This window comes from Ostrea edulis, chromosome 10 (assembly GCF_947568905.1).
Source record: "Ostrea edulis chromosome 10, xbOstEdul1.1, whole genome shotgun sequence".
NCBI classification, from domain to species: Eukaryota; Metazoa; Mollusca; class Bivalvia; order Ostreida; family Ostreidae; genus Ostrea; species Ostrea edulis.
In genome coordinates this window covers 13,753,484-13,779,855 of record NC_079173.1, presented here as the reverse complement: position 1 = coordinate 13,779,855, position 26,372 = coordinate 13,753,484, and the positions used below count along the sequence as shown (strand labels likewise).

The 26,372-nt window shown below is 34.8% G+C and overlaps 2 protein-coding genes and 1 long non-coding RNA gene across 3 annotated transcripts; 1 reads left to right on the top strand and 2 right to left on the bottom strand.

Annotated features, from left to right (window-relative positions):
* Positions 1 to 1,491: 1,491 nt before the first annotated feature.
* Positions 1,492 to 3,055, bottom strand: LOC130050982 (protein starmaker-like). Its single transcript, XM_056152030.1, has 2 exons — positions 2,966 to 3,055; positions 1,492 to 2,140 (listed from the first exon to the last, which is right to left on the bottom strand). The coding sequence occupies exons 1-2, from the start codon at positions 3,027 to 3,029 to the stop codon at positions 1,953 to 1,955; spliced, it is 252 nt and encodes an 83-aa protein (XP_056008005.1). The 5' UTR covers positions 3,030 to 3,055; the 3' UTR covers positions 1,492 to 1,952.
* Positions 3,056 to 10,738: 7,683 nt separating this feature from the next.
* On the top strand, positions 10,739 to 14,073 carry LOC125666344 (uncharacterized). The gene is made up of 3 exons (XR_007366659.2): positions 10,739 to 10,779; positions 12,502 to 12,612; positions 13,439 to 14,073. It is a non-coding gene; the product is annotated as an uncharacterized LOC125666344 (long non-coding RNA).
* Positions 14,074 to 16,222: 2,149 nt separating this feature from the next.
* Positions 16,223 to 17,678, bottom strand: LOC130050981 (dermokine-like). The gene is made up of 3 exons (XM_056152029.1): positions 17,596 to 17,678; positions 17,292 to 17,390; positions 16,223 to 16,890 (listed from the first exon to the last, which is right to left on the bottom strand). The coding sequence occupies exons 2-3, from the start codon at positions 17,347 to 17,349 to the stop codon at positions 16,694 to 16,696; spliced, it is 255 nt and encodes an 84-aa protein (XP_056008004.1). The 5' UTR covers positions 17,350 to 17,390; positions 17,596 to 17,678; the 3' UTR covers positions 16,223 to 16,693.
* Positions 17,679 to 26,372: the final 8,694 nt, after the last annotated feature.

Here is a 26,372-nt window from a genome sequence, read left to right as displayed (position 1 = left end):
TCCCCTCCATTATTTTTGCTTGTTTCTTGGCTGATGTTTGAGAAGGCCCTCAAAGTAATGTTGATACTTTGTCAAGAATATCGTAAAAAGGTCTACTTGATATATGTCATTGTTTTAAAGGACATTGTCTTGATTTTATTAGAATTATCGCTCTTTATTTGCTCTAGAACAGTATTTCCAAATTTGTATCTCGTGTCAAATCTTGAAGAGGAAATACGGATTAATACAATTATGACATGTCTACAATATATGTGTTTTTAGCTACTAAAGTTCTGTGAATATCAAACAAAAAGATTTTGTCTCTGCCTAATCACTTAGTACACACTAAGTTCAAGCTTCATGGTTGGGTCACCGTGCCATTATATCTATAATTATCAAACCAAATATTATCAATGATTGGTAACACCCAAGAGCAAGGCGTAATGAGATTCCAACACAATTTGTCAGTCATCAAAAATTGGCATGAGACCTTCAGTATAAATAAATACACAAAAGAATGTACGAACTCCCCTCCTTTGTTAACTGTCATTTTTTTATCTTCGTATCAAGCAGATTTGTTCAAAACCTTCTATATGAGAAGAAAATATCTCTTGATGCAGCCTTCAACTTGACATTTAGATATATCGACGACGCTTTATCGATATGAAGATAATCATTTTCATTCATATGTCGATTCGGTATGTCCCCGTGAACTCGAAATAAGATACCACAGAGTCCTTCATAACTGCTTGTTACTTAGATGTTTTATTGAAATAAAATATCAGGGGTAAACTAACAAATCAACTTTACGACAAATTGGATGATTTCAGTTTCTCATTCGTCATACTTCCAATATTTATCTAGCAATATTCCATTATCACCTGCATATGGTGTTAATATTCCTCAGTTTATTCGATACATGAGAGCTTGCTCTGCATATCATCATTTTAAAATCGTACAGGCTACTGACAAACAATTTCATGATGCAGGGATTTCAGGAGTTTTGTTTAAAGTGAACATTTCGCAAATTCTATGATCGTTATAATAATCTAATTTGCCAAACGGCCTATCGTTGGAATCAATGCTGTCTGACTTGCTTCATGTCAATTGTTAGACTCTCCTTGGTAGGTCGTTCTTGGAACAATTTTTTTGACTATGAAGGACTCCATTTATATTGTCAATATATTGGGTTCGCGTGTGACCAGTCAACTAGGGATGCTTACTCCATCTGGACACCTCATCCCTCCTCTGTAATTTCCAGGGGTCCGACTTTGCCCAACTTTGGTTTTTTTGTATTCCTTAAAGGAGTTATGGGATTGATCTGTATAATAATTAACCTTTCTCATCAAGACAAGAGATACGAGATTTGTCTTTAAATTAGTGATATTGTATTTTCTGGAAAAAACAATAGTCTTGGCATAGCTACTTTTATCTACAGGGGGACAGAGCAGATGCAGGGAGAATCGTTTTTCAGCTATTGTTATCTAAATAAATCAATAATTTAACAGTCTCAATTTTATAATTCGCTGTATTTTGTCCCTATATTGCATTATATTGATGTTTAAAACAAATAAATCAATAGATAGCTGTTCTAGAACAAATATACATAGTCTCAAATACACAGATAATTGTACATTTGAATAAAGCTAGTACTGCAGTAGTAAAATGAAGCTGACAACTGTAAGAATCACGTGGGTTCCTTCAGCATATCAGCAATTCACACTCTATCCATATATATCTTATAGACTACAATATACATACAATATACATACTACATGTAAACAAAGATTATCTAGAGTTATGAAATAGTCCACGAATCTACAATGAACGTATCACAACAATAGGGTACGGTGAGTTGAATCAGTGATATACTTTCTGTTTTTCATAGAAAGGGTTTATTTTTTTGTTAATTCATGAGTCATTTCCTTTTCAATTTCAGCATCCTTCTTTACATTGACGCTAATTCTTCCTCTTTATCTCCCATCATCTTTCTCCTTGCTCTCCTTACTCTCCTTACTCGCCTTACTGTTGCCGCCGTTATCTGCGCTTCTCCTGTGACGTTCTCCCTTATTGCTGTCATCGCTTCCTGCACTAGTTTGGTCATCATCGGTATTCTTACTTTTGTTATTATCGTCTTTATCTCCTTTGTCAGCATTTCGTTCTAAAGATGGAATTCAAAGAAAAATTAAATTACATTCAAACAAACATGGAGAGTCACAGTCTTTTTAACCGACGAAGAACAAAATTATCTTACAAATGATAGAGCAGGAAATGGGTCAATTAGATAGATAGATAAATATTTATTCAAAGGCAACTTTTAAAAGTTGAAAGTACAATAAGTAAGTTAAAAACATAAGAATATTAGCAACATATATACGTGATAAGAATATGAAAATACAAGGAATAGTTTTAAAAGCATTTACATATAATAGAAATACTTGGAGATAAATATAAATAAACAGACGTACATAAGGTAAACAAAAAAAACACCATACAACCAAATTAACCAGTAATGAGTGAATAATGATTAAAAGCCTGCTGACTAGCTTTTAGAACACACTATGTTTATGTATGCGTTTGGTTTAGTATATACCAGGGTACAAAACTGTTCTTCTAACGGTTTGTTTTGAATTTTGGTAAATAATACTTTGAGAAGTTTCTTCGATTATATAGATTTTCACGAATATCAGTAGGGAGGCAGTAGAGTCAATAGAATGGGTCTTCCATATTGCATTAAAACGTTACGAATACGTAGTGACTTTTCTGCAGAATCTAAAATCTAAGTTTGAAATTTAAAGTTCTCACGTCAAGAAATATCAAAACATCAGACATTCTTGCATCGTCAGTATTCTGAGCACATTATTTTTGTATCTATTGTACTATGTATTCACTGAGAAAATGATGTGTTTTATGAAAGAGAATAATGTTCATGGACATGTCCCCTCGACTTGCTTATAAACATAAACAAGAAAATAATTTAACTCACTCTGTCTGGCAAAGGTTTCCACCAAAACTAGGCCGATGATCAGAAGAACAAGAAATGTCTTCATCCTGTAGCACTGTATCAATTCGGGGGGGGGGGGGGGGTGTAATACTAAATTCTGAAAACAAGTACATGCAAGGTGAAGATAACGAACAGTGATCATTTTCATAACTCCTATAAGCAATACAAAATAGATAGTTGGGCAAACACGGACCCCTGGACACACCAGAGGTGGCATCAGGTGCCTAGGAGGAGTAAGCATCCCCTGTTGACCGGTCACACCCGCCGTGAGCCCCATATCCTGATCAGGTAAACCTAGTTATCCGCAGTCGAAATCAGTGTGCCAAGAACGGCTTAACAATCGGTATGAAACACGTCAGGCAGCATTTGACCCAATGTGAGGTTGTATTGACGAACTAGATCGTTATAACGACCATATAATTTGCGAAATGCTGACTTCAATCGAGACTGTTGAAATCCCTGTACCATCAACTTGTTTGTCAGTAGCTTACCTCGATTTAAAAACTGACTATACCCAGAACAACCTCTTGCATATCGAATCAGTTGAGATATATAAACACCATATGCAGGTGATAATGGAATATTGCTACATAAATGTGGGAAGTTGACGATGGAGAAGCTGAAATCATCCCGTTTGTCATACAGTTGAGTTGTTAGTTTGCCGTTAATGTCTACTTTCAATAAAATATCTAAGTATGAAGCAGAAGTGGACGACTCTGTGGTGTCCTTTATTTCGAGCTCACAGGGATATATCAAATCGACATATGAATGAAAGTTATCATTGTTAATAGACAAAACGTCATCGATATATCTAAAAGTCGAATTGAAGGTCACAGCGAGAGATTTTTTCTTCTCACGTAGAAGTTTTTGAATAAATTCTGCTTCATATTAATATAAAAACAGGTCAGCTAACAAAGGAGCACAATTCGTGCCCATGGGAATTCCAACAGACTGTTGGAAGACCTGATCACCAAAGACCACGAAGATATCGTCAATGAGGAACTCTAGCATATTTTTTATTTCAACTTCAGAGTACTTGTGCGTGGAATCAGAGTGATGTTTAACAAAGTAAGTTTTTGAATGACTGATCACTAGATATGAATATTTGCGTTTTCCGTTTTTGTTGAAGAAGCAACTGTCTATGATGTCAAAAAGTCTAGTCTTTAATTTATCGTGAGGAATGGTCGTGTATAGTGTTGAAAAGTCATAGGTTTTAATGCTATTGATTTGGGAAAAATTCTGTGATTTCAAGTTTACTAAAAGTTCTTTAGAATTTTTTAGAATCCACATTTGATTAACACCACTTCTGGCATATGTAGTCGCACAGTAAGTTTGAAGTTTCTCCTTCACAGCTGTTAACATTTTCGTGAGGAGCAAAGATAGGGGCTTGGTAGAGCACTTACTGGATCCAGCAATGTATCTTTGTTTGTAAGGGTTTTTACATGTACATGTAAGATCTTCACCTTTAATGAAATGCGTTGGAGATAATTCTTAAAGTAGCATGGAGAGGTTGCATGATTCAGTTTTAAGATGACCGGGCATTCGTCTCACAAACTGTTCCTACACATGCGATTACACCTAAAATGATTGAGGTAAAACTTCTCGAAATGCTTGTTATAAGCATCTGCCTTCCACGAAGCTTGTTTTTGTTTGCTCAAACATCAGAACACAAGTTTTATGTTTTCCAAACTTGTCATTTATTGAAAAAATGACGTAATAAGAGTGTAGTATAAAAACTTGGGAGGCCAATCACAATACACATCATACAATAACCATTTGCGCCAAAATAATCCTTTAACAACAACGATATGTTCTTACCTTAAGCACGTTGAGGTCTTGAATTCGCTGGAGGTAGCTGTAGTTCTATGTTCGGTTTTGGTCACTTATATAGTCGCTTTTTATGGCAGGGATCAACGAAGCAGTTATTAATTTTGTAGATTAAAAAAACAGCTTGACAGCAAACTATAACCTATACATAAATATCCTTGTTGGATGCAGTTTCTTATACAGAAATAGGTCATTTCGGTAAAAGTAATTAAAAAAATTTAAAACGTTTTGCGTAGACATAGCCATCAATTTTAAATATGACGAACAACCACAATTTCAATTAAGATTCACGAAGTTTGAAAATCTACAGAAAGTGCACACTTCTTTTTCGATGAAGATATAAGGACGGCGAAAATCAATTTTGTTACCATTCGTCAAATCGTAAAAATGAATATCCATTCGAGTGTATATCATCAATATACAGTTTAACCCTTAATACAAGTTCAAGTCTTAGCAATCTGCTATGTATTGAACAGCCATGTGCTTTGATAAGGACATTATAGACAGCGTCTTGTTGCATTATTAACTACAGTTTAATTAAACTCTAGAATAACTGTATTTACAGTATTTCAGATTTTCTAGGCAATGAGAAATAATGTTGGTCAGTAATCGTTGATGTCAGACCAGTGGGGGGTGAGATATTTTAGTGCTTCTACCATCATCAAAAGGAATTATTTTAAAACCAATTAAGTGTAAGTTGCAATGTAGGAAGAGTTAAAGCAACTATTATTAATGGGATTGTTCAAAACTTGATATTGCTCAAACGAACTTCTCAAACAGCTATATACAATTGTTTGATTTACTTTTATATTCATATGAGGCAGAATTTATTCAAAACATTGAAGACAAAATATCTTGCTGTGGCTTTTAACGCAACATTTAGATATATTGAATACGTTTTATCTATTAGCAATAATCATTTTCATTCATATGTCGATTCGATATATCCCAGTGAACCCCAAAGAAAAGAAACCACAGAGTTCTCTGCATCTGTTTCGTACTTATATATTTTATTGAAAATAGATATTAACGGCAAACTAATAACTCAACTTTATGACAAACGGGTTGAGTTCAGCTTCTCCATCGTCAAAGTTGCTCCGTCGCCGAGTGGTTAGAGCATCGCGCTCAAAATCACACGGCCTCTCGCCTCTGGTCGGCGCGGGATCGAATCCCGCTCGCGCTGGTGAGAAAATTTCCCAGTTTACTTTTAGAAGGTAGGTGGTCTCTTCCCAGGCATATTGTATCTGGGTTCTCTCTTCCACTAATAAAAACTGGGCGTCACCAGATAATTGAAAAATCATTAAGTGTGACGGAAAACAGCAAAACAATTAATTTCCATCGTCAACTTTCCATATTTATATAGCAGTTTTACATTATTACCATTATTATCTGCGTATATTATTTTTATTTCCCAACTGATTCTACAGGATGAAGGTGTGACCTTCACTTGACTGGAAGGTCACTGAAAGGTCTGGGATGGTTACAGAATGGAAGAACTCTGTTTTATCACCTCTGAATTCACTGAATGTCAGTTTCATCCTGTGTTCAATAACCAAGATATTATTCTGCGTATGATCAGTTTGTAAATCGAGAAAGGCTACTGACAAACAAGTTGATGTTACAGAGGTTTCGTTTCAAGTTAGCATTTTGAAAATTCTATGAACGTCATAACAATCTAGCTTGCCAATACAACCTACCATTGGGTCAAATGCTGTCTGATGTGTTTCACACCAATTATTAGACTCTTTGTGGTACACTTATTCTTTCAATGGATTACTCTGTTTGATCAAGAGATAGGGTTAACGGCGTGTGTGAGCGGTCGACAGGGGATGCTTAATCCTCCTAGACACCAGATCCCACCTCTGGTATATTCTGGAGTTCGTGTTACATGTAAACAAACTCTGTATTTTGTATTTATTATAGAATTTATGAGATTGATCACTGTTCGTTTTCTTTATATAAAAGAATTTAGGAGAAAACTGGTAATGTCGCCATTTGAGTAAACTGAGTAAACGTTTCCCCAGTTGATCGGGAAATAACAATCAAATTAAACAAGCAATCCACGAACAATTGAAAACCTTGTGTCCATTTCTATGACTATATGTTATTTCTATGACTATATGCTATTTCTATGACTATATGTTATTTCTATGACTATATGCTATTTCTATGACTATATGCTATTTCTATGACTATATGCTATTTCTATGACTATATGCTATTTTTATGACTATATGTTATTTCTATGACTATATGTTATTTCTATGACTATATGCTATTTCTATGACTATATTTTATTTCTATGACTAAATGCTATTTCTATGACTATATGCTAGTTCTATGACTATATGTTATTTATATGGCTATATGCTATTTCTATGACTATATGCTATTTCTATGACTATATGTTATTTCTATGACTAAATGCTATTTATATGACTATATGCTATTTCTATGACTATATGTTATTTCTATGACTATATGCTAGTTCTATGACTATATGTTATTTCTATGACTATATGCTATTTCTATGACTATATGCTATTTACATGACTATATGTTATTTCTATGACTATATGCTATTTCTATGACTATATGCTATTTCTATTACTATATGCTATCTCTATAACTATATTTATTTCTATGACTATATGCCTGTTTTTTTTTATATTGATTTTAATTTCCTTCATCTTCGGAAATCACTACGTTATTATGTATGGTTGAAGACGTCATTAGAATTTCTTCACTCATATAATACCTGACTGGATAAAGTACAAATTAAGGCATTTAGTGTTCATATCAATCTATTATAAGAAAGACGAAGATAACGAACAGTGATCAATCTCATAACTCTTATACGCAACATGAAACAGAGAGTTGGGCAAACACGGACCCCTGGATATATCAGAGGTGGGATAATATGCCTAGTAGAAGTACACATCCCCTGTTGACCGGTCACACCCGCCGTGAGCCCTATATCTTGATTGGGTAAACAGTTATCCGTAGTCAACATCAGTGTGTCACGAACGGCCTAACAATCGGAATGAAACACGTCAGACTGCATTTGACCCAATGATAGGTTGTATTGGCAATTTAGATCATTATAACAAACACAGAATTTGCGAAATGCTGACTTTACACAAGACTGTAGGAACCCCTGTACCATCAACGCGTTTCTCAGCAGCCTGCTTCGATTTAAAAACTGACCTTACGCAGAGCAAGCTCTTGTATATCGAATCAGTTGAGAGATATAAATACGATATGCAGGTGATAATGGAATATTACTACATAAATATGGGAGATGTAACAATGTATCCTGATTTTGGACTGGAATCTAAATTAGAAATGTGGTTGGAGTTTACTGAATTTTAACCTTGTGGTCTTATCGTTACACTAATTTTGGTTTTTCTAAAACTGACAAGAATATATTCTGTATTGATCGAATTTGATATTGAATTGCGAATATTTGTCAGTTGTTTCCCCTATTTCAAACATAGGTGGCGCAAGACTCGTTTACGTCCTTGTTGACTTCCGGTGTACATAAGATTTATAAGAGAGTGTAAGGTTTTTGTTTTGCAAATAGGGAGCGGGGGTAGAATTCTCGAGATATGAAGCTTTTAAAACATTCAATTGGTTCATTGTCATCAAATGTGACAGCGACAACGATCGTTTTAAGTTCCACTCAGCGACGTGCGCTATAAACTTCAGTCTTCAGTTCAGTCCGACTTCACAGATATCAGATGACGACTTTGTTGCAGAAAGTATTTACGGGGGATTAAACATTTGCTCTGTAGATCGTAATATTCTGCATGAATGTTTTATGCTGAAATTTTATCTATCCTTAGTGATAGTCATCAATGATCTTATAATTCTATGACTCCCCCCCCCTCCCCCCTTTCTAGACTAGATCTATAATCGAACAGGGAAAATTTGAGTCATCAATATATAAACCAAGTATGGTACAAAATACATTTCAGATGTCATTTAAAAATTAATTTTAGAGTTAATCAAGGTCGTCAAAATATGAATGAACGCGATTGCTAATAGCACCCCCCCCCCCGCACCCATTAAATGCAGATTCATAAAGCTATAAATTTATCCAAGTGAAGTAAATTACAAATTTCACTATCATAAATACAATGTTGTGTTTATGATAAAAGACACACATGGGCTTATTGTTCATTGTGGTTTTTATTTTTAAAAATCATTGCATTACGTTTTTCAATATTCACTTGTATCTTCGATTTCAATCTAAAGTATGAACATTCAAATTGACCTTCAAATTGAAAAGTGTACTACATTTGTTAAGTGATGTCTTTTAGTATTAAATCATTCATATCATGAATGTCATGGTACATATGATAAATCCTTATACATGAAAGTAAACACGGGTCAAATTATGTAGGCCTACATCAGTTTCCTGCAACACCATGGACAAACGTCATTTGGATACAACCATTCCTATACGCAGGATACAGTCGTGCTGTTCACGCAGAGTACAACCGACTCATAATATATCAATCATAGTATATGGATGGAGACGTGAATTTATAAGTTGAAAGAAAGCTTAAATTCACGTCTCCATCCATATACAGATAATAATGGTAATAATGTAAAACTGCTATATAAATATGGAAAGTTGACGATGGAAATTAATTGTTTTGCTGTTTTCCGTCACACTTAATGATTTTTCAATTATCTGGTGACGCCCAGTTTTTATTAGTGGAAGAGAGAACCCAGATACAATATGCCTGGGAAGAGACCACCTACCTTCTAAAAGTAAACTGGGAAATTTTCTCACCAGCGCGAGCGGGATTCGATCCCGCGCCGACCAGAGGCGAGAGGCCGTGTGATTTTGAGCGCGATGCTCTAACCACTCGGCGACGGAGCAACTTTGACGATGTCATAAAGTTGAGTTATTAGTTTGCCGTTAATATCTATTTTCAATAAAATATATAAGTACGAAACAGATGCAGAGAACTCTGTGGTTTCTTTTCTTTGGGGTTCACTGGGATATATCGAATCGACATATGAATGAAAATGATTATTGCTAATAGATAAAACGTATTCAATATATCTAAATGTTGCGTTAAAAGCCACAGCAAGATATTTTGTCTTCAATGTTTTGAATAAATTCTGCCTCATATGAATATAAAAGTAAATCAAACAATTGTATATAGCTGTTTGAGAAGTTCGTTTGAGCAATATCAAGTTTTGAACAATCCCATTAATAATAGTTGCTTTAACTCTTCCTACATTGCAACTTACACTTAATTGGTTTTAAAATAATTCCTTTTGATGATGGTAGAAGCACTAAAATATCTCACCCCCCACTGGTCTGACATCAACGATTACTGACCAACATTATTTCTCATTGCCTAGAAAATCTGAAATACTGTAAATACAGTTATTCTAGAGTTTAATTAAACTGTAGTTAATAATGCAACAAGACGCTGTCTATAATGTCCTTATCAAAGCACATGGCTGTTCAATACATAGCAGATTGCTAAGACTTGAACTTGTATTAAGGGTTAAACTGTATATTGATGATATACACTCGAATGGATATTCATTTTTACGATTTGACGAATGGTAACAAAATTGATTTTCACCGTCCTTATATCTTCATCGAAAAAGAAGTGTGCACTTTCTGTAGATTTTCAAACTTCGTGAATTTTAATTGAAATTGTGGTTGTTCGTCATATTTAAAATTGATGGCTATGCCTACGCAAAACGTTTTAATTTTTTTTAATTACTTTTACCGAAATGACCTATTTCTGTATAAGAAACTGCATCCAACAAGGATATTTATGTATAGGTTATAGTTTGCTGTCAAGCTGTTTTTTTAATCTACAAAATTAATAACTGCTTCGTTGATCCCTGCCATAAAAAGCGACTATATAAGTGACCAAAACCGAACATAGAACTACAGCTACCTCCAGCGAATTCAAGACCTCAACGTGCTTAAGGTAAGAACATATCGTTGTTGTTAAAGGATTATTTTGGCGCAAATGGTTATTGTATGATGTGTATTGTGATTGGCCTCCCAAGTTTTTATACTACACTCTTATTACGTCATTTTTTCAATAAATGACAAGTTTGGAAAACATAAAACTTGTGTTCTGATGTTTGAGCAAACAAAAACAAGCTTCGTGGAAGGCAGATGCTTATAACAAGCATTTCGAGAAGTTTTACCTCAATCATTTTAGGTGTAATCGCATGTGTAGGAACAGTTTGTGAGACGAATGCCCGGTCATCTTAAAACTGAATCATGCAACCTCTCCATGCTACTTTAAGAATTATCTCCAACGCATTTCATTAAAGGTGAAGATCTTACATGTACATGTAAAAACCCTTACAAACAAAGATACATTGCTGGATCCAGTAAGTGCTCTACCAAGCCCCTACCTTTGCTCCTCACGAAAATGTTAACAGCTGTGAAGGAGAAACTTCAAACTTACTGTGCGACTACATATGCCAGAAGTGGTGTTAATCAAATGTGGATTCTAAAAAATTCTAAAGAACTTTTAGTAAACTTGAAATCACAGAATTTTTCCCAAATCAATAGCATTAAAACCTATGACTTTTCAACACTATACACGACCATTCCTCACGATAAATTAAAGACTAGACTTTTTGACATCATAGACAGTTGCTTCTTCAACAAAAACGGAAAACGCAAATATTCATATCTAGTGATCAGTCATTCAAAAACTTACTTTGTTAAACACCACTCTGATTCCACGCACAAGTACTCTGAAGTTGAAATAAAAAATATGCTAGAGTTCCTCATTGACGATATCTTCGTGGTCTTTGGTGATCAGGTCTTCCAACAGTCTGTTGGAATTCCCATGGGCACGAATTGTGCTCCTTTGTTAGCTGACCTGTTTTTATATTAATATGAAGCAGAATTTATTCAAAAACTTCTACGTGAGAAGAAAAAATCTCTCGCTGTGACCTTCAATTCGACTTTTAGATATATCGATGACGTTTTGTCTATTAACAATGATAACTTTCATTCATATGCCGATTTGATATATCCCTGTGAGCTCGAAATAAAGGACACCACAGAGTCGTCCACTTCTGCTTCATACTTAGATATTTTATTGAAAGTAGACATTAACGGCAAACTAACAACTCAACTGTATGACAAACGGGATGATTTCAGCTTCTCCATCGTCAACTTCCCACATTTATGTAGCAATATTCCATTATCACTTGCATATGGTGTTTATATATCTCAACTGATTCGATATGCAAGAGGTTGTTCTGGGTATAGTCAGTTTTTAAATCGAGGTAAGTTACTGACAAACAAGTTAATGGTACAGGGATTTCAACAGTCTCGATTGAAGTCAGCATTTCGCAAATTCTATGGTCGTTATAACGATCTAGTTCGTCAATACAACCTCGCATTGGGTCAAATGCTGTCTGACGTGTTTCATACCGATTGTTAAGCCGTTCTTGGCACACTGATTTTGACTGCGGATAACTCCATTTACCTGATCAGGATATGGGGCTCACGGCGGGTGTGACCGGTCAACAGGGGATGCTTACTCCTCCTAGGCACCTGATCCCACTTCTGGTGTGTCCAGGGGTCCGTGTTTGCCCAACTATCTATTTTGTATTGCTTGTAGGAGTTATGAGATTGATCACTGTTCGTTATCTTCCCTTTTACATGTACTTGTTTTCAGAATTTAGTATTACACCCCCCCCCCCCGAATTGATACAGTGCTACAGGATGAAGACATTTCTTGTTCTTCTGATCATCGGCCTAATTTAGGTGGAAACTTTTGCCAGACAGAGTGAGTTAAATTATTTTCTTGTTTATGTTTATAAGCAGGTCGAGGGGACATGTCCATGAACATTATTTTCTTTCATAAAACACATCATTTTCTCAGTGAATACATAGTACAATAGATACAAGAATAATGTGTTCAGAATACTGACGATGCAAGAATGTCTGATGTTTTGATATTTCTTGACGTGAGAACTTTAAATTTCAAACTTAGATTTTAGATTCTGAAGAAAAGTCACTACGTATTCGTAACGTTTTAATGCAATATGGAAGACCCATTCTATTGACTCTACTGCCTCCTTACTGATATTCGTGAAAATCTATATAATCGAAGAAACTTCTCAAAGTATTATTTACCAAAATTCAAAACAAACCGTTAGAAGAACAGTTTTGTACCCTGGTATATACTAAACCAAACGCATACATAAACATAGTGTAATCTAAAAGCTAGTCAGCAGGCTTTTAATCATTATTCACTCATTACTGGTTAATTTGGTTGTATGGTGGGTTTTTTTGTTTACCTTATGTACGTCTGTTTATTTATATTTATCTCCAAGTATTTCTATTATATGTAAATGCTTTTAAAACTATTCCTTGTATTTTCATATTCTTATCACGTATATATGTTGCTAATATTCTTATGTTTTTAACTTACTTATTGTACTTTCAACTTATAAAAGTTGCCTTTGAATAAATATTTATCTATCTATCTAATTGACCCATTTCCTGCTCTATCATTTGTAAGATAATTTTGCTCTTCGTCGGTTAAAAAGACTGTGCCTCTCCATGTTTCTTTGAATGTGATTTAATTTTTCTTTGAATTCTATCTTTAGAACGAAATGCTGACAAAGGAGATAAAGACGATAATAACAAAAGTAAGAATACCGATGATGACCAAACTAGTGCAGGTAGCGATGACAGCAATAAGGGAGAACGTCAGAGGAGAAGCGCAGATAACGGCGGCAACAGTAAGGCGAGTAAGGAGAAAGATGATGGGAGATAAAGAGGAAGAATTATCGTCAATGTAAAGAAGGATGCTGAAATTGAAAAGGAAATGACTCATGAATTAGCAAAAAGATAAACCCTTTCTCTGAAATTCAGAAAGTATATCACTGATTCAACTTACTGTATTGTATTGTTGTGATAAGTTCATTGTAGATTCGTGGACTATTTCATAACTCTAGCTGCTAATCTTTGTTTACATGTAGTATGTATATTGTATGTATATTGTAGTCTATAAGATATATATGGATAGAATGTGAATTGCTGATATGCTGAAGGAACCCACGTGGTTCTTACAGTTGTCAGCTTCATTTTACTACTGCAGTACTAGCTTTATTCAAATGTACAATTATCTGTGTATTTGAGACTGTGTATATTTGTTCTAGAACAGCTATCTATTGATTTATTTGTTTTAAACATCAATATAATGCAATATAGGGACAAAATACAGCGAATTATAAAATTGAGACTGTTAAATTATTGATTTATTTAGATAACAATAGCTGAAAAACGATTCTCCCTGCATCTGCTCTGTCCCCCTGTAGATAAAAGTAGCTATGCCAAGACTATTGTTTTTTCCAGAAAATACAATATCACTAATTTAAAGACAAATCTCGTATCTCTTGTCTTGACGAGAAAGGTGAATTATTATACAGTTCAATCTCATAACTCCTTTAAGGAATACAAAAAAACCAAAGTTGGGCAAACACGGACCCCTGGAAATTACAGAGGAGGGATGAGGTGTCCAGATGGAGTAAGCATCCCTAGTTGACTGGTCACACGCGAACCCAATATATTGACAATATAAATGGAGTCCTTCATAGTCAAAAAAATTGTTCCAAGAACGACCTACCAAGGAGAGTCTAACAACTGACATGAAGCAACTCAGACAGCATTTGATCCAACGATAGGCCGTTTGGCAAATTAGATTATTATAACGATCATAGAATTTGCGAAATGTTCACTTTAAACAAAACTCCTGAAATCCCTGTATCATGAAATTGTTTGTCAGTAGCCTGCACGATTTAAAAATGATGATATGCTCTGCAAGCTCTCATGTATCGAATAGATTGAGGAATATTAACACCATATGCAGGTGATAATGGAATATTGCTACATAAATATTGGACGTATGACGACTGAGAAACTGAAATCATCCAATTAATCGTAAAGTTGATTTGTTAGTTTCCACTGATATTTTATTTCAATAAAACATCTAAGTAAGAAGCAGTTATGGAGGACTTTGGTATCTTATTTCGAGTTCACGGGGACATACCGAATCGACATATGAATGAAAACGATTATCTTCATATCGATAAAGCGTCGTCGATATATCTAAATGTCAAGTTCAAGGCTGCATGAAGAGGTTGTTTTCTTCTCATGTAGAAGCTTTTGAACAAATCTGCTGCATACGAAGATAAAAAAAAATGTCAGATAACAAAGGAGCGCAGTTCGTTCATTCTTTTATGTATTTATTTATACTGAAGGTCCAATGCCAATTTTTGATGACTGACAAATTGTGTTTGAATATCATTACGCCTTGCCCTTCGGTGTTACCAATCATTGATAATATTTGGTTTGATAATTAAAGATATAATGGCACGATTACCCAACCATGAAGCTTGGAATTGGTGTGAACTGAGTGATTAGGCAGAGACAAAAACCTTTTGTTTGATATTCACAGAATTTCAGTAGCTAAAGATACCTACATTGTAGACATGTCATAATTGGACTAATGCCTCCTCCCTCTTCAAGATTTGACACGAGATACAGATTTGGAAATACCGTTCTGGAGCAAACAAAGAGCGATAATTCTAATAAAATCAAGACAATGTCATTTAAAACAATGACATCTATCAAGTAGACCTTTTAACGATATTCTTGACAAAGTATCAGCATTACTTCGAGTGCCTTTTGAAACATTAAACAAGAAACAAGCAAGAACAGTGAAGTGGAGACTACAATTAACAACAAAAGATGTTGCGTTTAAAAAGTGATATGAATTCAGTTACAATTCATATTTAGCAATACCTGTGTTCACTTCAAAATCGTCATCTATGTCGGACAATTCTGGGAGAATTCCGTATATATTCGATTAGAATTGAAATATGCATGGAAAATATCTTTTTAGCTTAGATAGATATCTCTTTTGTGAATGGTGAAGAAAACGAACAGTGATCAATCTCACAAATCCAATACGCAATACAAAATAGTGAGTTGGGCAAACACGGATCTCTAAATACTCCAAATGTGGGGTCAGGTGCCTAGGAGGAGTAAGCATCAACTATCGATCAGTCACACCTGCCGCGAGCCGTTTTTCCGTGTAGATATCCCTTTCAGTTCAAGAGATATCTCACTAAGTGAAATAGATATCTCACAATATAAAAAAGATAGCCCAGTAAGTGAGATATATATCTTAAGTTAAAGCAATATCTCTTTTTCCAAAGATATATTTTTTTAAATCAAACTTTTTTCTTTAAAGTAGAATTATTTTCTTTTCTGAATAATGAGTATAACGCCTTGGCATAGGTACCTTTATCTGTAGGGAACACAGCGGGTTTATGGGGAATAGTGTTATTCAGTTATTGTCATCTACAGAATAAATAACGACACTCTGGAATTTATGATTTGCTGTATTTTGTCTATATGTTGATGTTGTAAAACAACTAAATCAATAAATATCTGTTCTACAAGAAATATGCACAGTCTAAAACATACAGACAATTTTACATTTTAAAAAGCTAGTACGTCAGTGGTAAAGTGAAATTGACAACTGTAAGAGCCACGTGGGTTCCGTCAGCATAACAGTAATTCACATTCTACCCATACGTACATTATAAACTACAAAGAGATACTACATAGATAAGCTAGAGTTGTAAACCGAATCACAACAAGGTTTTAAAAAAGGAAACCGCATTTACATAAAACTCTATTAATTACAATGAACTTATTATAGCAATACCGTGCAGTGATGTACATCAGTAATAAGCTTTGTGAATTTAAGGAAACGGGTTTATCTTTAGGTTAACGCATGAGTGATTTTCTTTTCATTTCCAGCATTCTTCTCTATAGTGAATCCAATTCCTCTATCGTCCTCCTCCACCATATCCGTTCTCCTTACTGCTAGAGTCATCATCTGCGCTTCTCCTTCGACGATCTCCCTTATTACTGCCACCTCCCTTATTACTGCCACCTCCCTTATTACTGCCACCTCCATTATCTTTGTCATCATCGCCATTTTTGTTACTCTTGTCGTCATCATCTCCATTGCCACCACTTCGACCTAGAGATAAAATTAAAATCAAAAACCTAAAATACACTCCAACAAATATGGAGAGTCAGTCTTTTTAACAGATGAAGAACTAAATGATCTTACACGAAGCAGATAAATGAAGTTGTCAATTAGGAATTCGAAGAATATTTTCTGCAGGAACTTGAATATAAAGTTTGAAATTTAAATTTCTCACATCAAGAAATTCAACTTCTTGGATAAAATAATAGACGTTCTCCCAGTTTCGGACTTCTGACTTCATTACGATTGTACCTATTTTACTATATATTCACTGAGAAAAAAATGTGATTTTTATGAACGGGGTGACGTTTAACAGGGATTAATGTCCATGTACATACCCCAAGGTCCCTTACTCAACTTTCTACAGAGAAAAAAGAAAATAATTAACTCACTGGCAAAGGTTTCCACCAAAATTAGGCCGATGATCAGAAAAACAAGAAATTTCTTCATTCTGCAGCACTGTATCAGATCGTAGCGTATAATACTAAATTCTGAAAACAAGTAAAAGTAGATATAATATAAAATGCATTGGGATAACTGATAGGAGAGATAAATTTTAAAGTAGCATGCTAGAGGTTACATGATCAGAAATTTAAGCTGACAACGGATTCATCACACAAACTGTTCTTACAATGCGACTATACCTAAAATGATTTTTTAATATGCAGTGCAAGGAAAACAACGGTATTTTCTTACCTTAACCAATACGTTGACGCAATGACTGCACTGGAGGTAGCTATAGATCTACGTTCTGTTTTGGATGCTTATATAGTCGTTACTTATGGCAGGGATCAACGAAGCAGAGCTATTAATTTTATAGATATAAAAAACTTGACAGCAAACATTAAATCTACAAAAATACCATTGTTCGATGCAGCTTCTTATACAGAAATAGGTCATTTCAGTAAGCGACATTAAAAAAAATATTTTGATAAAGATCTATGTCGCGTAGATACGGTCATCCATTATAAAAATGACGAACAACCTCAATGTCAATTAAAATTCATAAATTTTGAAATTCTAAAATATGCATATTTTGTTCGACAAGGATATAACAAGACCAAAATGAATTTTGTTACCGTTTCTCAAATCATGAAAATTAATACCCATAAGAGTGTATATCATCAATCTACAGTGTACACCTTCAAGATGAAGTCTTAGTAACCAGCTAGGTATTGAACAGTCGTGTGTTTTGTTGCACTGTCAATTACATTTTCAATTTAACTCTAGAATAACTTGATCGATTTCAGGTTTCCAAGCTAGTACAAAACAATGGTGGCTGTCAGACAGCATGACCGGTGGACGTGGTCTGTAATTAGTATGTACTTCTATCAGAAGGAATTCATTCAAATATTAGTTACAGTGCAGGATAGTGATTTTGATTGATTGATTGAATATTGTTTAACGTTCCGCTCGAGAATCTTTCACTCATATGTAGACGTCACCACAGCTGGTGAAGGGCTGCAAAATTTAGGCCTATGCTCGGTGCTTACGTCCTTTGAGCAGGGAGGGATCTTTATCGTGTCACACCTGCTGTGACACGGGACCTCAGTTTTTGCGATCTCATCCGAAGGACCGCCCCATTTAGTCGCCTCTTGCGACAAGCAAGGGGTACTAAGGACCTATTTTAACCAGGGTCCCCCTAGACCCAGGAGAGTGGAGGCAACTCTGATGAATGTGGCTGTTCTAACCTTGATATTGCTGAAAAGCGCATCTCAGATAGATGTACACAATTTTATAATACATTTAACACGTCAGCGCTCAAATAATTACACATCGCAGAACCCCAACGTCAGTGACTTATAATCATCTAAATGTGTTAATTTCAATACTACAGAGTTTCTGGAACACCGACTGTTCCTAATGAAAATGAAAAAATTCACGCCTATGATTTTAAAGAATTTAATTCAGAGACCATGGGTCATATTGCTCACCTGAGCAATTGCATATTCACATTTTTTAGGATTTGAATTTGAATCCTGGAATAATTTACCCTCTTTTGCGACTTACCTGAAGCTGGAGTTCATGGTGTGAACATGGTTAAATCTGCATCATATGAAGCTGTTTGCATATCAACTTATCACTTTACAATCTCGCTTTTGAGAAAGTCTTCGAAGAATTTTTCGGTATGTTTCGATGTAACACTTTGAAGATTTGTTTTTAGTCCTATGTTGTATGATATTGTTTTCATTTTGATTTGATATTTTGTATCGTTGTGGGTCTTGAGGGGAAAAAATAATTGTCAAGAATTTCCTAAAATAATACATTACTTTGTAAAACATTAAACCTCTCTTACTGCCGTGTCGAATTCAACGGAAATGATGTCGAAAATCTTGAATCCCGATTGTGAAAGGTGAAGGTAACGAACAGTGATAAATCTCATAACTCCTATAAGCAATACAAAATAGAGAGCTGAGCAAACACGGTCCCCTGGATATACTAGAGGTGGGATCAGATGCCTAGGAGGAGTAAGCATCCCCTGTCGACCCGTAACACCCACCGTGAGGCCTATATCTCGATCAAGTAAACGGAGCTATCCGTAGTCAAAATAAGTGTAATCATAAAAGAAAAGAATTCTTGAAATTATTTCACACATCATACTCCCCCATTTCGGGGTTCCAGGCTGATCCCGGGGTTTAACGGTGTTGATAAACTTGATTCTTCATTATACATGAAAACATTTATACAAGTATAAGGGATTGTAGTTCAGAAGTTGTTAAGAGTTAAAAAAAACAACAACAACACAAATTCAATTATTCTTGATTATATCTCCTTAAAAGGATTCCCTGTAAAACCGATATAAAAGACACCACAGATTCGTCCACTGTTGCTTCATACCTAGATATTTTTTATTGAAAGTAGATATTAACGGCAAATTAGCAACTCGTTTTATGACAAACCGGATGATTTCAGTTTCTCCATCGTTAACTTCCCATATTTATGTAGCAATATTGCTAGTCATCTTAAAAATTACCTTGTTAAACACCACTCTGATTCCACGCACAAGTACTCTGAAGTTGAAATAAAAAATACGCTAAAGCTCGTCATTGACAATATCTTCGTGGTCTTTAGTGATCAGGTCTTCCAACAGTTTGTCGGGATTTCAATGGGCACGAATTGTGCTTCTTTGTTAGCTGACCTGTTTTTATATTCATAAGAAGCAGAATTTATTCAGAAACTTCTACATGAGAAGAAAAAATATCTTGATGAGAAGAAAAAATATCTTGATGTACCCTTCAATGCAATATTTAGATATATCGACGTTTTATCTATTAACAATATTATTATACCTCAGTATAAGAATTCTATGCAACGCATAATCTGATTGGTCTAGACGGTCACGTGCCTGGGATGACAAAACTTCATATCTCCCTCTCAAACATCATATATCCCTGTCATATTTACCCCTTGGGCAGCCTCGTGCATTCTCCATGAATTTAACGTCAAGGTAGACGAAGTGTATCGTGACGTCACAATAAGTCCAAGTCATTCTACTTCCATAATTTATAAGGCACAAAATATGCGGGTCTCTGATACACAGTTGAATTGCATGGTTTTAGTTGGTACAAAAACAAGGAAGTAAATCAGCATTCAAGGAGAATGGAAATACAAAAACTGGTTATCATATCAATGGGGTCCGTGTTTGTCCAACTATATATTTTGCATTGCTTGTAGGAGTTATGAGATTGACCACTGTTCGTTATCTTCACCTTGCATCAATGTATTTCTTAGTTTGTACCTTCTACCGTAATACGTTGACGGCGCAGTGTTACCGTTAGGACGATCTCAGCGTCATACAATGTATAGATGAGCGGACTCCAATTTCAAATGCACCTTTGTAGTCTTGCTTTGTTTCGGTATAATAAACAATTCATTGCATGAATGTTCGGGAAATATGAAGATTTATTCACTCAAGAAAAATCATATTCTCCGAGGGCAATTTTTCTTCGGTGAAAAAATCTTCATATCTCTCTCACTATAATGCAATAAATGTATAACTTTCATTTATATGTCAAATCGATATATCCCTTTGGGCTCGAAATAAGATACACCACAGAGTCGTCCACATTTGCTTTATACTTAGATATTTTATTGAAAGTATATATTAAGGGCAAAGTAACAACTCATCTTTATGGCAAACGGGATGACTTCAGCTTCTCCATCGTCAACTTCCCATATTTATGTAGCAATATTCCATTATCACCTGCATACAAACACGTTGATGGTGCAGAGGTTTAATGTCAGCATTTTGCAAAATCTATGGTTGTTATAACGATTTAGTTTGCCAATACAACCTAACATTCGGTCAAATACTGTCTGACGTCAGGGGCATAGCTTCGGTAGGCTCAAGTAGGCACGTGCCTACACATTTTTCCCTTTATTTTCAAAACACATTTTTGCCCATAAATGTTTGCAAAATAAACATATATATTTCTAGTATTTAAAATCGGATATAAAATTATTCTGTCGGACCTTTTCTTTTAATAATGTATTCTATATAATGTTTACATATTTGTTTCCAAACTTTGGTGACTCGTTCTCGAACTTAACAGTTTAAATTTTCCAAAAGTTGTGCAATATAAAGGGACTGATTCACGATTTCTCCGAAAATTTTGTTTTTTCACTTTTAATGATCAAAACCTACTGTTTAAACGATTTCACATAAAATGTAAGGCCATACATTATCACAGAAGCTCATTTTTGAGAGTTTGTTATTTGTTTTGTAAACAAAGATTGCTGTATGTTATTGTTTACGAAATTGTAAAAAGAAATGGATATTGATTAAGTTTAGCATATCTATCACATTTCAAGCATTCTTTGAGTAGAATGTGTCATCTAAAAGTTAAAAATTGTGACTATGCGAAATTAAGACGGTTTATATTGCAAAATGAATATGTCACTGGTTTGTTTGTTTACATAAAAAGACTCGAGTCTTTGTTTACACAACACATATTTAAAACTAAAATGTTCCTTTTATTCTTGCGTTCAGAAAGTAAAAATTTTGGCTGTCAACATCAAATGAGTTATATGTTTAATGTTTAACATCCAAAATGCAAAATATTTTTTTTCAAAAATCGTGAACCAGTCCCTTTAATGTCTATTGCAATCATTTTGATGCTCAGAGTAGTGCAAACGAGTCCTAATATTTCAAAAAATTTATCGGGGTATCCCGTGGGGATCCGGGTTAGAATAAGGTCCTCAATACTCCTTGCTTGTCGTAAGAGGCGACTAGATGGGGAGGTCCTTCGGATGAGACCGCAAAAACCGAGGTCCCGTTTCACAGTAGGTGTGGCACGATAAAGATCCCTCCATAAGCGCCGAGCATAGACCTAAATTTTGCAGCCCTTCACCGGCAGTGGTGACGTCTCCATATGAGTGAAATATTCTTGAGAGGGACGTTAAACAATATTTAATCTACCGGGGGTGACCCGCGACCACCACCGAGATGGGGCCACCCCCTCCTGTACCTACCCCCTCGGCGCTTCGGACCTCAGTGAAACCTTCAGTTTCATCACACCTGTTTATACATTGAAACAGTCCTAGCTACGCCCCTGGATGTGTTTCATACCATACCAATTGCGAGACCGTTCTTAGCTCACTGATTTCGACTACAGATAACTCCATTTACCTGATCAACATCTAGGGCTCACAGCGGGTATGACCGGTCAACAGGGGTGTTTACTCCTTTTAGACACCTGCTCACATCTCTGATATATCCAGGGACTCGTGTTTGCCCAACCCTCTATTTTGTATTCCTTATAAGAGTTATGAGATTGATCACTGTTCGTTATCTTCACCTTTCATTCAAGAAAACAAATTTTTCGATCATGTATTTGAGAACAAGGTAATGCATTAACGCAGTAATATGGAGTTTTATTTTGAACAGATGAAAAGTTTATTTTTGGTATACAGAATTATAACAATAACACTGAGAAGCGTTTTACCAAAAATCACATAAAAAATTTATGGCATTTTTTTTTCTAAAATGAAAACATGAATATTCCATAGTGTTACATGCTGTTTTTGGCTATATTTAGATCTAAAACTTCATAGTTATTTCGGATTTCAAACATTTCGATTGAGCATCACTCAAGAGACATAATTGTCGAAATGCTCATCTGGTGCATCAAAATTGGTACCGTATAAGTTTTACATGTAGTTACAAAATGTGATGAATGTCTCTATATTTTCTTTACAGAATGAACAACGTTGATTTGAAATAGAATTGATTTGTCAAAGGTAATATTTCGTTGGAAGACACAAAAAATGTTCCGTATTGTCGCCACTGAACTTTGACATCAATGCTTGTTTCACAACACGTTTTAAATAACTCTTTGGCGGAAGCTTTTACAGATAATCTAGTGCTCCATTTTTTTTAATTGCTTTGGGTATGAGATCATCACTATTCATCATTAGATATAACACTTTGCAGCATTTTTCATTCAACAGCAGATTCAAAAGTTAAAGGGATAAATGGCGGACAATGTTTTCAACATCTGATATCTTGACAGACATAGTCTTAAACTTAGATATAGACAGGGAATGCTTACTCCTCCTAGACACCTGATCCCACATCTGGTGTGTCCAGGGGCCGGTGTTTGCCCAACTATCTATTTTGTATTGCTTATGGGAGTTATGAGATTGATCACTGCTCGTTATTTTCACCTTTCATATAGTACTGGTAAGACTGTTTTATTGTATAATACATACATGTGTTATTTTACAGTTCTGTGAAAATTAATAAAAATAAAACCGAATAGAAAATATCCATCTTCATTTACTGTATAGCTGTCCAATTATTTTCACTTCATGATGATACGATGCTTTAACATAAAGGATTTTATTGCCAACACACAAGTTAGTGGGATACCACACTGGGATAGAGCAAAGATTTGCATTGATACCTATTGCTGGTATGATCTGAAAGAAGAAGAAAGAACAACAAGAAAAACAAGAAGGTACAAGGTTATATAAAACGCAAATTTAAAAGAAAAACACTATCATTTTGTCTTTTGCCTGTACGGTTTTCCTATTTAACATATCTTAATTAAAGTGCAATAAGTTCCTTGGATTCGTGATCGTTATTGCCTATTACTGCCGTCCAAATCAAAAATTAGAAACATTATCACAGAATAATCGCCTAATTATATGTCAATGTCAGGACTCGTTAATTATCAAATTAAGTAAACATTAAATAAACTTCAATAAAAACTAACATCTTAAATGTGACAAACCAGATTGTTAACCACAGAAAATGCCTTTCTGTTTTGATAAGGAAAATGAGTATGTACTTACTCGAGATCACTTACATATTTCCTTCTTTTTTGTTATATTTAAGGCCCAAAAATACAGAGCTTTCTTTTCATTGAATCTTTAAAATAAAGGGGAGAGCGAAAAATTAAATAAAAGTTTTCGAAGAGAAATTTCCCTTCGGTATTGAAAGAGATTTTCATTCTTACACGGAATTGTAATGTTGCTCATTTTTTCATATGCTTTCAAATCAAGTGTAGTACCACGTATTAGATAACTAAGAACAGCAATGCCCAGTTTTTGTCCAGAATTTGTATGTAAAACTTGTACGGTACCAATTTTGATGCACCAGATGCGCATTTCGACAAAGTATGTCCCTTCAGTGATGCTCAACGGAAATATTTGAAATCCGAAATAACAATTAAGTTTTAGAGCTATTATAGGCAAAAACATTGTGCCAAAAAGTGGAGTCAAATTCGTTTAAGGATAAGAACTATGCGTGAGGGAGATAATCCATAATTTTGAAATGAATTTCTAAATTTTATAATAGCAATTAAATATACATCCGTATTTTCAAGATAGTAACGAAGTACTTAGCTACTGGGCTTTAGAGACCCTCGGGGACTAACAGTCCATCAGCAGAGGCCTCGACCCAGGGGTCATAATGTAAAACTTGTACGGTACCAATTTTGATGCACCAGATGCGCATTTCGACAAATTATGTCTCTTCAGTGATGCTCAACCGAAATTGTTTTAAATCCAAAATAACAATTAAGTGTTATCTATCGAACGTCTTCAGAATCAGAAAATGTATCCCCCATAAAGCCCAGACCAATGTTTAAAGAAAATCACATGATTTTAAGAACACCCATGGTAGGGTTAGTAAAATTACCTAAATTAAATTATTGTAGTATAATTCACTCGGAGTTCATTAATTTGATATAAAGTCTATTTTTGTGAAATTCTTTTGACAATTTGCTTGTTCCCTCATTCAAACAACTTTAATGATTTGTGACGTTATCTTTGTAGCATTCTTAGAAGTCAATTTATTAAGGATTGAAAACCTCACAAACTAAATCGAAAGTATCATCAATTACTTACTTCAAGTATACTTTGATTTATCAATTATTACTTTTTGTATTTATTGATAAAGTTATGTCTTCCCATGGTGAGTCCGTGTAGAAGCAGTAGTTCCTTATCCGTAGACAACACTTATTCAAATTTTGCATCAGTTATAGAAACATTTATCAGAAAACTCTATTCTAACTGCTGTGTCAGCCTGGGCGTTGTAGATAAATGGGAGACAGGTTCCTTCATGGACTTGGTTTTTTTTTCCTGTTATATTTCAAGCGATTGAAAAAATAAAGATTTCCCCATATATCAACATATAACATTTTGATCCTCCATTGAGGCCACAACTTACCCCGGGGGACCATGAATTGCAAAAACTTGGATCTACTGTATGTCAGGAACCTTTCATGTAAATTTGAATTTTTCTGGCCCAGTGGTTTTTGAGAAGAATTTTTTAAAGATTTTCCTATATTCTCGAATGTAAAACTTTGATCCCCTATTGTGACCCCACCTTACCACTAAGGGCCATGATCTGCGCAAACTTGAATTTCCATTATGTAAGGAAGCAACATGTAGATTTGAACTTTTCTGGCACATTGGTTCTTGAGAACATTTTTAAATGATCCCACCCTATTTTTGAATTTGCGTGACTATCTTCCCTTTGAAAGGATCATGGTCCTTCATTTGAACAAACATGAATCCCCTTCACCCATGGATAATGTGAATTAATTTTGACTGACATAGATCCAGTCGTTCTGGAGAAAAATGTGAAAAGTTTATAGACGGACAGACGACGGAGAACCGGTGATCAGAATAGCTCACTTGAGTTTTCAGTGCAGGTGAGCTAAAATATGTCAAAAGGATAGATATCTAAAAAAAAAAAAAAAAAAAAAAACAACAACAAAAAACAAACAAAGAACCTCAAAAAAGATATGGATAGAATGTGAATTGCTGATATGCTGAAGGAACCCACGTGGTTCTTACAGTTGTCAGCTTCATTTTACTACTGCAGTACTAGCTTTATTCAAATGTACAATTATCTGTGTATTTGAGACTGTGTATATTTGTTCTAGAACAGCTATCTATTGATTTATTTGTTTTAAACATCAATATAATGCAATATATGGACAAAATACAGCGAATTATAAAAT